This window comes from Scardinius erythrophthalmus (genome assembly GCF_964197995.2).
Source record: "Scardinius erythrophthalmus genome assembly, chromosome: 1".
In the NCBI taxonomy this organism is placed as follows: domain Eukaryota; kingdom Metazoa; phylum Chordata; class Actinopteri; order Cypriniformes; family Leuciscidae; genus Scardinius; species Scardinius erythrophthalmus.
In genome coordinates, this window is record NC_138221.1 from 54,639,679 (window position 1) to 54,655,074 (window position 15,396).

General features: G+C 39.5%; 1 protein-coding gene across 1 annotated transcript; it reads left to right on the plus strand.

Moving 5' to 3' along the window:
* The first annotated feature begins 2,865 nt into the window (after positions 1–2,865).
* dnal4a (dynein, axonemal, light chain 4a) lies at positions 2,866–11,144 on the plus strand. Its single transcript, XM_081380399.1, has 4 exons — positions 2,866–2,977; positions 6,321–6,403; positions 9,376–9,459; positions 9,670–11,144. The coding sequence occupies exons 2-4, from the start codon at positions 6,332–6,334 to the stop codon at positions 9,832–9,834; spliced, it is 321 nt and encodes a 106-aa protein (XP_081236525.1). The 5' UTR covers positions 2,866–2,977; positions 6,321–6,331; the 3' UTR covers positions 9,835–11,144.
* Positions 11,145–15,396: the final 4,252 nt, after the last annotated feature.

Below are 15,396 nucleotides of genomic sequence, written 5' to 3' on the forward strand. Positions count from 1 at the left end.
GCCGACGCTCAAACGTGCTGCGTAACTCGAGAATGAACCTCACTGGTTGTTGCCGAAGCTCAAACGTGCTGCGTAACTCGAGAATGAACCTCACTGGTTGTTGCCGACGCTCAAACGTGCTGCGTAACTCGAGAATGAACCTCATTGGTTGTTGCCGACGCTCAAACGTGCTGCGTAACTCGAGAATGAACCTCACTGGTTGTTGCCGACGCTCAAACGTGCTGCGTAACTCGAGAATGAACCTCACTGGTTGTTGCCGAAGCTCAAACGTGCTGCGTAACTCGAGAATGAACCTCACTGGTTGTTGCCGACGCTCAAACGTGCTGCGTAACTCGAGAATGAACCTCATTGGTTGTTGCCGACGCTCAAACGTGCTGCGTAACTCGAGAATGAACCTCATTGGTGGTTGCCGACGCTCAAACGTGCTGCGTAACTCGAGAATGAACCTCATTGGTTGTTGCCGACGCTCAAACGTGCTGCGTAACTCGAGAATGAACCTCACTGGTTGTTGCCGAAGCTCAAACGTGCTGCGTAACTCGAGAATGAACCTCATTGGTTGTTGCCGACGCTCAAACGTGCTGCGTAACTCGAGAATGAACCTCATTGGTGGTTGCCGACGCTCAAACGTGCTGCGTAACTCGAGAATGAACCTCATTGGTGGTTGCCGACGCTCAAACGTGCTGCGTAACTCGAGAATGAACCTCATTGGTGGTTGCCGACGCTCAAACGTGCTGTGTAACTCGAGAATGAACCTCATTGGTGGTTGCCGACGCTCAAACGTGCTGCGTAACTCGAGAATGAACCTCATTGGTTGTTGCCGACGCTCAAACGTGCTGTGTAACTCGAGAATGAACCTCATTGGTGGTTGCCGACGCTCAAACGTGCTGCGTAACTCGAGAATGAACCTCATTGGTGGTTGCCGACGCTCAAACGTGCTGCGTAACTCGAGAATGAACCTCATTGGTGGTTGCCGACGCTCAAACGTGCTGCGTAACTCGAGAATGAACCTCATTGGTGGTTGCCGACGCTCAAACGTGCTGCGTAACTCGAGAATGAACCTCATTGGTGGTTGCCGACGCTCAAACGTGCTGCGTAACTCGAGAATGAACCTCACTGGTTGTTGCCAACGCTCAAACGTGCTGCGTAACTCGAGAATGAACCTCATTGGTGGTTGCCGACGCTCAAACATGCTGCGTAACTCGAGAATGAACCTCATTGGTGGTTGCCGACGCTCAAACGTGCTGCGTAACTCGAGAATGAACCTCATTGGTTGTTGCCGACGCTCAAACGTGCTGCGTAACTCGAGAATGAACCTCATTGGTTCTTGCTGAAGCTCAAACGTGCTGCGTAACTCGAGAATGAACCTCATTGGTGGTTGCCGACGCTCAAACGTGCTGCGTAACTCGAGAATGAACCTCATTGGTTGTTGCCGACGCTCAAACGTGCTGCGTAACTCGAGAATGAACCTCATTGGTTGTTGCCGACGCTCAAACGTGCTGCGTAACTCGAGAATGAACCTCACTGGTTGTTGCCGACGCTCAAACGTGCTGCGTAACTCGAGAATGAACCTCACTGGTGGTTGCCGACGCTCAAACGTGCTGCGTAACTCGAGAATGAACCTCATTGGTGGTTGCCGACGCTCAAACGTGCTGCGTAACTCGAGAATGAACCTCATTGGTTGTTGCCGACGCTCAAACGTGCTGCGTAACTCGAGAATGAACCTCACTGGTTGTTGCCGACGCTCAAACGTGCTGCGTAACTCGAGAATGAACCTCATTGGTGGTTGCCGACGCTCAAACGTGCTGCGTAACTCGAGAATGAACCTCACTGGTTGTTGCCGACGCTCAAACGTGCTACGTAACTCGAGAATGAACCTCACTGGTTGTTGCCGACGCTCAAACGTGCTGCGTAACTCCAGAATGAACCTTGTTTATTCTTGCTGACGCTCAAACGTGCTGCAAAAAGGTTCTAAAATCTTCTTCACAAAAAGAAAATGCTTTGTTTAAGAACCATATTCATGTGATTGACCTTAAATCAAGTATTATTCTACCGTGTTTAGCTGGGTATCTCCAACTCTGTTTGCTACTTTGAGGTTTTTACAACTCTAAAATGCCAATAAAGTATAAGGTGCAAAAAAGTAATGCAGTAAAAAAACAGACAACAGAGTACCCTGTGCAGATGTGAATAGTGCTTGGTAAGGATGTGTAGGAGGTCTTTTAACCTCTAGTCTCTGTTATGAAATACTGTGTTATCTGCGTTGGCGGTGTGGGCGCTGATTGCAGCCAGGCTCAATAACATCTCCACGTGGACCAAAAAATAATCAAAGACGTGTGAGCCATTTTCAACAATCCTGATCAGAACTTTGGTTGGATTAATGCAGAACACTACTGTGGATGGCCCACATTGCCTAGTAGTTTCCTTAATCTCCAAAATGTCATAATTCCCGCTGGGATTACCTCTCTGCCCTCTCTTTCGCAGACGATTCACGAGTGAATGGCTTTAATGCCATTATAAGCGAAAAAACAAAAGGTTTACTGACATGTGTGGCACACCAACCGGCTGACCCAGTTTTAACCAGGTTTTAACACACACACAAAAAAAACATTTTTTGTGTGTGTGTAACTGTCACTGAGCCATCACTTGCAAAAAAAGTACTGTGGTATTCTTAGATATGCCTTGGAGTACCATGGAAATACACACAAAAAAGTTAAGGGTACTGTCCAAAAATCATATGGCATAAAGAAAGAAAGAAAGAAAGAAAGAAAGAAAGAAAGAAAGAAAGAAAGAAAGAAAGAAAGAAAGAAAGAAAGAAAGAAAGAAAGAAAGAAAGAAAGAAAGAAAGAAAGAAAGAAAGAAAAATTCAGTGGACGGAGGCGGAAATAAACAGGTCACGTGAGTCGGAGGTTGCCAAGGCCGGTGTGTATCCATGACAACACCAGTGGAGGAAACTAGTGTCTGTATACAGCGCGACAGAACGGTACGTTATTGAACTGTGGTGGTATAAATGAACTATTTTAGAGCTTTAAATGATTTACATGCTTATATTTCTTCATTGTTTTCAATCATTTATCAGTCGTAGCTTTTTAAGTGATGGTGTCGAGCTAGCAAGCTAACATTAGCTCAGAGATGCTAAAAACAAACGCTTACTCGACACGTGTTTGTTTATATAATTTTCTTTTACTTTTACATTATAATGCACTAAAGACTGTACATGTGTAATTTTGCACTGGCTATTTTTATTTTTATTTTACTTTGACTGGTACGACAGCTTGGTGTTAATTTAGTAAGACGCTGGTTCAGTTTGTGTAAGTTTAGTTTGCAAGCTGTCTTGGCACTGTCACCGTTCTCTCTAATAATTCGTTTTAAACAACAGATTGTTTATCTGTCAAAATCTTTAACTGAATTATAATTGTCTGTGGACTGTTTTGTAGTGTGAAGGTATTTGTGCAATGCATGCAAAATGCCTTTACAGTAATTTGTTAACGTTACATATAAACACGTGATAATGACGCGTTATTAATTTTTTATGAAATATTGCATTATTTTTTAAATTAAATCTGACGACATGTTTACTATCGCGAGGGCGAGACAACCTGTCACTCAAATGACATCACAGCAATAGCAAACTACAACCATTCAATTAATTTTCAATGGACAAAATATAACCCTAATAGAATAGGGAAGGAAAGAGTAACTTATCACAAATTATGTTTCGTCAAATTTAAATTTGTCGTAATATTTTGTTTTAAGTGATTTATGGTTTGACAAATGAAGCTATAAAAGTACAAATATTCCATGTCATCTCTCAGTATGAGGTAATGAAAACTATGCACAATAATAGTTAGGCTATCTGTTATACAGTTAGAAAAAAAGTTGTTTTAAAATTGTTTTAGATTTTTAAGTTTTAGATGAAGTTAATCATGTCACACTACTTTCAAGATAATAGTTTTTAAGCTATTTTGACACATTGTTTCAGTGAAACTCCAATGGGGTCGTTCCATGTCAGATCAACCAAATTTCAGAAACTTTCCATGTTCAAATGTTCAAAAATGTAGGCTATTTAAATAAAAAAAATAAAAATCTGAAGAAAGACCAACATAAATGGTGATGGAAGCAAATATTTTGTCATGGATGTATATTTACTGAGTAATCCACTATTTTGTTGATTTGGAGGCAGATTACAAGGGGTTAAAATGACTTTAGAAAGATGGCAGCATCATTAGTTTATTTTTACTAGAGATTGGTAGGTCTATTAGTAAAATCTATTGACTTTAGCTATCTTTGTTGCATTATATGTCAACGGTGAAAGTTCAAAAATCCACGTTTTTAGTGGTCAAAAAACAAAAGTGGGTCAGTTTGCATACAGCTGATACTTTTTATCTTTTAAAGAGGAATATCTGAACAACAAATAATGTTGAAACTAGAAATGTATCTTGTTTTTTTTTCTATCAACACAATTGCATAGAATGCGTATGTGTATAATATGAGTGCCATAAATAATATTTTTCCAAAGTTTGCGTGCCTGTCACCCAAAAAGTTAATTACTCTGTAAATATACATTCATGACATTTAATATTTTCTTCATTTATGTATTTCTTTCACCGGAAAAAAAGTGATCAAAACCAAGATTTTAGACGGGGACCTCTGGTTAAAGGGATAGTTCACCCAAAAATGAAAATTAGCCCACGTGATTTACTCACCCTAAAGTCATCCTAGGTGTATATGACATTCATCTTTCAGACGAATACAATTGGAGTTATATTTAAAAATGTCCTGGCTCTTCCCAGTTTTATAATGGCAGTGAATTGCTGTTTCTGTTTTAAAGTCCATAAAAGTGCATCTATCCATGATAAAAGTCCTCCACACGGCTCTGGGGGGTTAATAAAGGCCTTCTGAAGCAAAGCGATGAGTTTGTGTAAGAAAAATATTCATATTTATAAAGTAACTTATAAAGTAAAATAACTAGCTTCCGGCCAATTTGGCCAAACAAACATACAAATTCCACTTAAGTGTAAAGCGCAACAGATATTTACGCTACGCCATGACGCACTACGCTACTTCTGACGTCACAAGTTGCGTAAGTTTCACTTTAGACGCAAGTAGATTGTGTATGGCCGTTTAGCCGGAAGCTAGAATTTTACTTTGTAGCGTGTTAAATATGAATATTTTTCTTACACAAACTCATCGCTTCACTTCAGAAGGCCTTTATTAACCCCCCAGAGCCGTTTGGAGCACTTTTATCATGGATAGATGCACTTTTATGGACTTCAAAACAGAAACAGCAATTCACTGCCATTATAAAGCTGGGTATAAGAGCCAGGACATTTTTTATATATCGTCTGAAAGAAGAATGTCATATACAACTAGGATGACTTTAGGGTGAGTAAATCATGGGCTAATTTTCATTTTTGGGTGAACTATCCCTTTAAGTTGATACGGAATGGTTCAAATGTATTAATAAGTGAACCTGTACTGTAACTCATGTAAGAAATCGTAGTCTGCCTCGACCCAGATTCCACTCCAAAATATATTTTAGAATGAGCTCATCCCCAAAATGGCTTAATTATCATAGAGATGAAAGAAAGTCAAGTTATATTGTTTCTTCACCATTTGGGTTGATCACCTCTTGAACAAATGGTAGTCAATTGTAGAATGGGACTGGGTGTGGGACAATGGGGTGTCACAACTTCATTAACATACAGACCACAGCTGTTGCAACAAGAGCAACTTCATTTACATTAAGAACAGGATAAAAGGTTTAAGATTTGGATGTTCTGGGTTCATTCTGACGCCGGTGAACCCAAGGTGTTTCGTGTACCTTGCCACTGCTATGCTGTAATAAACTTAATTTTTGAGATCTTCGACGTCCACATAATTTTTTTTACACTCATTTTACGCTCATTAATGCTGAGCATCTGGTTTTATTATGTGGAGGCGTTACACTTTAAGAACACAGAAATAGTTACACATAAACTTGAGTTAATAGTAGGACATTAAACACGAGGTATATAATGGCAATATATTTAAAAATAGTATGTCTATCCTCAATGTTCTTTTTGATAAATTTACATATTTGATGATGATTGTCACCCTGCAAGAGAATGTTCACATTTTGCTTAAAAATACTAAATAATGAATGTCATTTGATAATTTAGCTTACAAACAAATGTGTTTTTCTTTCTCCCTTCAAATGCTGAAAATATAAGATTTTGGATCTACTGCACTTTTTTGTTACTTAATGGGTGAGAGATTTGACCTTATGTTCTGTTTCTTTTCATCAGACAGGACTAATCCCTCTGTCTCTCTTTCTCTCTTTTTAGTAAAGAAAAGGATGGCAGAAACCAGAGATGGTAAAAAAGAGGATGCCGACTACAAAAGACTGCAAAGCTTTCCGCTCATCAGGGTGGGTGCAGCTCGACTGATGCTGTGACCTAGATAGAAAGAACCAGTTATGAATGCGTCTGTCTGTGTTTGTCTGTATTAGGGTAATCATTCAAACTGCTCTCTTTTTTTGTCCTTAAACAAAAAAGTTAAACATCTTTATCCATCATGCATTTTGTCGCAGGTAATATTTGCACTGCTTCTTTATTTGATTTGGTTTACTATCTTTTTACAATATTAATATTTTGCACTGCCTTGGTCAACTCATTTCTGTTTGACTACATTTTCAAATGTAATTTATCGCTGTGATGTCAAAGCTGAATTTTCAGCATCATCATTTTTTGATTGCAAAGCCATGACACCATATAATCATGCATTTTTGATTGTTGGTGGTTTTCCCTGTTGGGAAGAGGTAAAATTTGTAATTTTTACTGTTGATAACCGGGTGGCACCATTAACCCTTTAGATAGGCCTGTGCCAAAAAAAGCTTAGTTTCTGGCTTTTACATGGAGTTATATGGAGTATAACAGCATAATAAAGTGTGTGTGTGTGTGTGTGTGTGTGTGTGTGTGTGTGTGTGTGTGTGTGTGTGTGTGTGTGTGTGTGTGTGTGTGTGTGTGTGTGTGTGTGTGTGTGTGTGTGTGTGTGTGTGTGTGTGTGTGTGTGTGTGTGTGAACTCACCTTGATGCGTCTGAGAAAATCAAAATATGCACCTCAGCTCTCAGAACTGCATGGAGTAAACAAAAACAAAGTAAGTGTATTTATGTATCTGCTGCCTTTTGATGGTGAGAAATGCAGACTAAACAAAAACAAAGCAAGTGGATTTAAACGCGTGCATGCAAGCCTGCTGGTCATTTGATGGTGAGAAGAGCAGCAAGCAACATGAGAAAGGGCTTGACTTGTAGTGAAGTTTTAGAGATGATTATGCAGCCTGACCCTTCCAGCGAGCTGCAGGATGTTTCGTCTTCTCCCTCTGACACCACAGACTCAGGAGAGTCAGATCCTGATTTGGATGTGGCACCCTCATCATCCACTCTAGCTTCCACTGAAGGCGAGGAGGATTCGGAGGATCCTGGATCTGGGTGGATTGGGAGAAACGGCGAAGTGTTGTTTTCCACTAACGCGGAGACAACTCTCTTTCTTCAGCCTGCCAGTGGCGTGACTCCAGGGCCGACGCGCTATGCCATCACAAGGCATAGTCATACATGTTTGTATGACTGTACAAACATGTATGTGTTGACGCAAGTCATGCTGACAATGAGGTCAATCATCTCCTCCGTAAAAAACAGATTGAACACGGAATCCATGTTCTGGACCCTTGCGAAGGCATAGCGCGTCGGCCCTGGAGTCACGCCTCTGGCAGCATGAAGAAAGGGAGTTGTCTCCGCGTTGGTGGAAAACCACACTTCGCCGTTTCTCCCAATCCACCCAGATCCAGGATCCTCCGAATCCTCCTCGCCTTCAGTGGAAGCTAGAGAGGATGATGAGGGTGCCACATCCAAATCAGGATCTGACTCTCCTGAGTCTGTGGTGTCAGAGGGAGAAGACGAAACATCCTGCAGCTCGCTGGAAGGGTCAGGCTGCATAATCATCTCTAAAACTTCACTACAAGTCAAGCCCTTTCTCATGTTGCTTGCTGCTCTTCTCACCATCAAATGACCAGCAGGCTTGCATGCACGCGTTTAAATCCACTTGCTTTGTTTTTGTTTAGTCTGCATTTCTCACCATCAAAAGGCAGCAGATGCATAAATACACTTACTTTGTTTTTGTTTACTCCATGCAGTTCTGAGAGCTGAGGTGCATATTTTGATTTTCTCAGACGCATCAAGGTGAGTTCACACAGACACACACACACACACACACACACACACACACACACACACACACACACACACACACACACACACACACACTTTATTATGCTGTTATACTCCATATAACTCCATGTAAAAGCCAGAAACTAAGCTTTTTTTGGCACAGGCCTATCTAAAGGGTTAATGGTGCCACCCGGTTATCAACAGTAAAAATTACAAATTTTACCTCTTCCCAATAGGGAAAACCACCAACAATCAAAAATGCATGATTATATGGTGTCATGGCTTTGCAATCAAAAAATGTGGTTATAATGGAAGTCAATGGGGCAAAAACAGCCACGAACAGTAAATGAGGGAGAAAAAGTTAAAATCTGATGCTGCACAAAAACTAACAATGCATCAAAACCAATGTTGTTTCTAATCTTTGACATGTCCAAGACTGTGATAAAAGGTAAAAAAAAATCCAGTCCACAATCACATTTTATATTGAAAATGAGTCATTTTGTGTGTGTTTTTTTCCCAAATCAGTGACATCATTTACAAATTTGGCAATTAAAGAGTTAAAATCCTGATTTTTTTTTTAAAACATTTAGTATTTTTGAGCAGGACTGAGGTTGATTAATAGATTTATGCAAAAAAATTTGAAAAAAATATTTATCTGATAAATTTTTACAGCAGTTTAAAGTAGTGGCTGTTTTCAGCCACAAACATAACGAAAGGGTAGTAAATTTGCCCACAGTGTACTGTTGAGTTTTTGAAAAATTTCAAAGCATTTTCCCAAAATATGTGTCAAAATAAGATTTGTCACCAAAAATCATTCCATTTGCTGAAACACAGAAAAAGTTATAGCCAAATTTAGACTCAAAAATACCCCATAGTGGATGAAAACATCCCCAACAGCACATAAGGGTTAAAAAAAACAGCACTTATTTGAAATAGTCTTTACTGTCACTTTTGACATTAATGTGTCCTCGATGAATAAAATAAAATAAAATAAACCAAACTGACCCAAAACTTTTGAACGGCAATGTATACTTCATATTACGATACATATATATACTTTATAAGTACTTAATAATATATATAAGTATATATCTAAATATAATAGTGACCTCAGAAAATAATCTCTTTGCACCTGTAAGAGCTTGACCCGAATATGTTCTTTTGGTTTTGTCTACAGCACACGGATATGGCCGAGGAGATGCGCGTGGAGACCATGGAGCTCTGCGTCACAGCCTGCGAGAAATTTGCCTCTAACAATGAGGTCAGTCGGGTTTGTTTGTGTTAGTGTTATTAAGCACAGGCTTTCAGATAAATGTGCTCCCCAGGTCACACAGGTAGGGTTGGGCTCTGTGTTTCCGTCTAGTACTGAGTCAGGACGTTTCACACACTCGTAGTCGGGCCATCTGGACTGCTCTACTAGCCTACATGCTTTCATCTCGCTCTCTTTCTCGCTGGTTCGCTCTATTTTCAGAATGCTGCCAAAATGATCAAGGAGTCCATGGATAAGAAGTTTGGCAGTTCGTGGCATGTGGTGATCGGTGAGGGGTTTGGGTTCGAGGTGACCCATGAAGTCAAGAACCTGCTCTACATGTTCTTCGGGGGAAGTCTGGCCGTGTGCGTTTGGAAATGCTCCTGATGTCACTTCCTGCCCACACAATCGCCAATATGAGATATTTATACTCACGGACCCGTCTTAACTATGCAGCCCTATTTGACTTGACGTGTGTGTGCGTGTAAGTGTGTGAAATTGTGTATGAGGGGACAAAAAGATACAGATTCCTATGCACTTCTCCAGATGTCTTTTTTTCTGTCTTGATTTTTAATGTATAGGCTACAGTTTTGAGTTTAACACACAGATTATAAGGGGTTTAATTAACTTTTTTTATAGCATTTATAATAAACTTAAGAAGTTTATTGCAACTGACTGCAGGACCTAGTCAAGAAATAGTTTTCTTTTTGTCCTCTTCCTGTGCCGTTTACTTTCTCAAATCATGTTCCTGGTCTTCGCAATTCATCATAGCACATTATTCCAAAGAAAACTTTTTTATTTTTCATCTTTCATCCTTCTCACAAAAGACTTTACAGCTGATGTCACCAATCCATCATATTTCAAAATCTCTCAACCGTCTGTTAACATTCTGGTATGAAACAGCTACTTTTCATGGGACATTCAGTTCCCAGTAGATAAAATGAAGTGCAGCATTACGCTTTTTTCTTATTGAATGTCATTTTTCACTCAGAAATGCATTGTATTATGGAAGTAATTGGGTTGCGAACTCATTTTTCATGTTGAACTCTTTAAGTGGTGTATGTTATTCCAAACAGAATCTGCCTTTTAAATCCATCATCAGCTTTCCTTTTCTGTTGACAACACGTAGGTTGTGTGTGCTGTTGGACAATGTTCACCAAGAGCCAAATAGCTATTAGTCAGTCTTTTTTGCCTGGCTGATTAAATGGTATGTAACGCTCACCCGCCAATCAAGTCCTGCTCTTGATGATGAATATCCTATTTCACTCGGGAATACATAACCGTTCAAATGTTTGGGGTCTGGAAGATTTCCTAAGTTCACTAAGGTTGCATTTATTGCATAAAACACTAATATTGTGTAAAATAACTGTTTTCTATTTGAATATATTTTAAAATGTAATTTATTCCGGTGATGGCAAAGCTGAATTTTCAGTATCATTCCTCCATCCTTCATAAATAATTGTAATATGCGGATTTTGATGCTCAAGAAACATTTTTTATTATTGTCAATGTTGAAAACAGTTTGGCTGCTTAATATTTTTTATGGAAAACCGTGATGCATTTTTCTTCAGGGTTATTTGATAAATAGAAAGTAAAAAACATTTATTTGAAGTTGAAATCTTTGTAACATTATACCTTTCTTTACTCTCACTTTAGATAAATCTTATGCCTCTGATTAATAAAAGTATTAATTAAACAAAAATCATTCTCACCTCAAAACATTTTTATGGCAGTGTGTGTAACATTAAAGAGGTAAAAATGTATTGTGAGCAGCAATACTGTTTAATGTAGTTCCATCCCAATATCTGTTTCAGTGGATTTGTGACTGAACATTGATGTCCTTTGTAATGAGGTGTCAGTCTGCGTTTCTGTCTCTCAGAATACTCAGTTGTGTTTGTCTGGCAGGTTGTCGTAGGAGTGTGTTTGCTGTGTGAGGCTGTTCAGAACAGAATGTGTCGTTGCACTCCATTTCATGTGTCATTTTAAAAATGCATTCTCTCTCTCTCTCTCTCTCTCTCTCTCTCTCTCTCTCTCTCTCTCTCTCTCTCTCTCTCTCTCTCTCTCTCTCTCTCTCTCTCTCTCTCTCTCTCTCTCTCTCTCTCATTCTCTCTCTCTCTCTCTCTCTCTCTCTCTCTCTCTCTCTCTCTCTCTCTCTCTCTCTCTCTCTCTCTCTCTCTCTCTCTCTCTCTCTCTCTCTCTCTCTCTCTCTCTCTCTCTCTCTCTCTCTCTCTCTCTCTCTCTCTCTCTCTCTCTCTCTCTCTCTCTCTCTCTCTCTCTCTCTCTCTCTCTCTCTCTCTCTCTCTCTCTCTCTCTCTCTCTCTCTCTCTCTCTCTCTCTCTCTCTCTCTCTCTCTCTCTCTCTCTCTCTCTCATTCTGTTTTCTGTCCAGCAGTGTCTCTTTCAGTGGGCTGCTCGGCCACCTGTTTCAGACTCCCCTTTCTTTTTCACTGTTGCTTTTTTTTATCCTTTCATTCTCACCCCAGGAATCTTGTGCCCTGTCCTTTTTCCCTCTTTACGTAACCAGCATTTGTAGAGCATGAATACTTGAATGTGAATCAGATTTTTTTTAAACTTGACTTCTGCAGGTTTCTGTAGTCGTGCAATAATACAATTAATACTCTTTTGTACTACTTTACAGCCGTAATTTCACAAATGTCAAAAGTTGTTATTACAACAAAATTTCATTTGAATATTTTTTGACCATTTCTAAGTTGATTTTTTTTGCCTTTTCACACTTTTGATACATAAAACGAACTTGCTGCCAAAGTTTTCTCGCAGAGGAGGCATGCAATTATGTTACAGACATCATCCTGAGAAACTATTATAATGCAAGTAATGGTGCTTTTGATTTCAGCTTTGGTAAAATGCTGCAAGATTTGATCAGAATGTTCCATCCTAAAGTTCCTGCAATGTTTAAATGCAGTAGTCACCCCTAAAAACCTATAATGACTTTATTCTGATCTTTTATTCAATGTTTACATATTTTTGTCAACACTGTGCAATAATTGCTGTTTAGATAAATAAACATAAAAAATAAACATGCGAGTTGTGGTTTTCTCCTACACACCTGACTTAAGTTAAACCAGGTGTCCCCCTTCACCTCCACCCTGACTATGTTGGTAACCCCTGATGAGAATAGCTACTCTGACCGCTTTGGAATACCAGATGCCTAATATTAATATTCTGACTGCATAAGACACCTATAGCTATACTGACCGCATCAAATGCTTAAAGGGATAGTTCACTTTGAAATTAAATTTTGGTATGTTTTAGCTTACCTCAAGGGCATCCAAGATGTAGGTGTCTTTTTTTCTGCAGTAGTTTCAATTTTGATATTTTTAGGTCAAACCGTTCTTGTCTGACAGTCATATAATGCAGGTCTATGGTCACTGTCTCAGAGAGCATGCACAGAGTCCAAATTAAAACAATTCCCCATCGTAAGTACACATTGATGGCCTAAGACACGAAACGAGTGGTTTGTGTGAGAAAACGAACAGTATTTATATCGTTTTTACCTCTTGTAACACAGCCACGTCCAAGTGTTCTGAGGGCGCGGGCGCTTCCTGCTGTGTGATGTGTGTGCAGACTGGTGCACAGATATATATACACTAGATGTCGCCTTGTCTACGGCAGTTCATTGGAACGAATGTCTTTAAGGCAACATCTAGTGTATATAACTATGCACCAGTCTGCACACACGTCACACAGCAGGATGCGCTCAAAGTGAACTATCCCTTTAAGAACTATAGCTACTGAGTGCATCAGTAACCCTGGACGCCTAAGAGTCTCTCTCTGAGTCAGATGAGTTTTCGCCCCCTATGAACGCTATCACTTGGGAATAAAGTATCTAGTGTTCCACTGACATGCTGTATAGCAGCAACCAGACAGACTCCAGACAATGCCTTTGAATATGCTTTAATCATGGCCTGGAGGTAAAGTTGAGGCTAATTATCCATTAACAGATTCTTGAGAACTGACAAAATGAAAACTGAAGAATTTTAAGGTAATCAGAAAGGAATTGTTTTGGATTAGTAAGAGGTTCAGAGGTATTCTCCTATGTCTTAATTTGTCCCACAAAATGTGTTTATCTGTGTGACCTTCTGGATGAAGACTGACTCATGATTTTAGATGTTTCATAAATATTGTCTGTTAAAGTCACCATGAAATCAAAATCGACCATTTTTTTTAAATCAGAATATTGCAGTATTTATAAATGATTGATCTATGCACATCATTATTTTATTAAATTTATGTGCCCTCGTAATCTTTAATCAAAGTAACTTCCCTCTTGCAGCGACATCTCTCTGATGACAAATTTACTGGCGGGTTTCTTATCAACTTTAAAAACAAAATTGAAATAGTTGTAAAGCTTCTATCATTACATTGCAGTAATGTTTCTGTAAGAGATACATATTTAATCTAAATTTTAATCACTATGAAGTATTGTTATGGCACATATTTTGCCCCATGTCTGAAGAATTACTGCTCTGAGGGGCCGTTCACACAGAATGCATTTTTCCATTCCACTGTGCTACTTTTCCATTGTTTTTCTATGTAAACGCGCTAGATGGATGTGTTTGACCGTTCCACTCACGTCTTCCATCTTTTGCAGCGTCTCGCGCATGACATGGGTCTGAAGTTAAAATAAGTTCAACTTTTAAACAAATGTGTCTCGAGACCTTGTATCCCCCCATTCCACTGCCCGCGTTCTGTGTGAACCAGCTAATACTTCTAATACTTCACAACTGTGCATTATGTGAAGTCAGACACTTCCAGTTTTACGGGATTTCCAATGTGTTTTAATGTTTTAAATCCAGCATCCTCTACTTGTTTCATGTTTAAAGGCTACAAGCTCCTCCTAAAGTCCATGTCCTCTTCTATCCACCTCATCAAGCTCCTTCTGTTGCTCGATGAGTCCAAACATCCTCTCTTAACACAGCATCTCCCAGTCTCTTCTCTTTCTGTTTTCTTCCCCTCCTCCTCTGTATTTCAGAAAAACTGAGCTCAGATCAGTTGGCGGGGTTTTGCTGTGTGCCTGTGGCTCGCACTCCTCATTAACAGCTTGGCTCTCTCTGGGGGACTGCAGGATCTGCCTGACATTTTGCTGACCAGGAACATACCGCAGAGAGACTCGACGGGAAGAGGAATGAGAGCCAAAGATCAGATTGAAACGAGATCATTAGATAGAAGGAATGCATCACGCCTGAGATTACATATACGATATTTTCTCTAAAACCCAAGAGGGTGAAGATGAAAAGAGTTGAAATGAATTTGTCATTTGCTGCAGAACCTTCCTGCAAAAGGAGAGAGAGAGAGAGAGAGAGAGAGTAGATTGAACAGAGACATCAGTGATTGATGAAAGACAGAGCAGCAGTTGAGGAAGATCATCACAGTGATTTGTAGATCATGAATGTTCAGATGAAGCAGAAGAGGGATTACACTGATTGCATAACTGTGTGTGTGTGAGAGAGAGTGTGTGTGTGCTGAGAGAGGAATGAAGAAGGGAACGGGATGTGAGGACAGCATCAGCGAGGGGATGAGAGTGGGTTTGAGGGATGAATACAAATTAGTTTTTTTTTTCCTTTGATTTGTTTTTTTCCCCCTTTTTTTCAGCATTATATGTACTTCTTTTTACAATACACATTTCCAGTTCTAGGTGCTAACTGGTCAATGCCCTGTATGTTTACAGGCACAGTTCAAGTTACAGCAGGTTTTTGTTTTTAGTTGAATTATTGTTTTTGTCCTAACAATGGCCTTTATAGCTGTGATTTTATTCGCAGTATAACACGGCTTCACAGATATTATAGAGTGCAGTCATATGTCCACATTTTTAACAGGATGGGTTCATATTCCTTTTCTTCATAGTGATTTAAAATAATTATTTGTAACACTTTAATTAAAACATTATGCATAATGGTGTCCATAATGTATGATATAATGCATTATATCA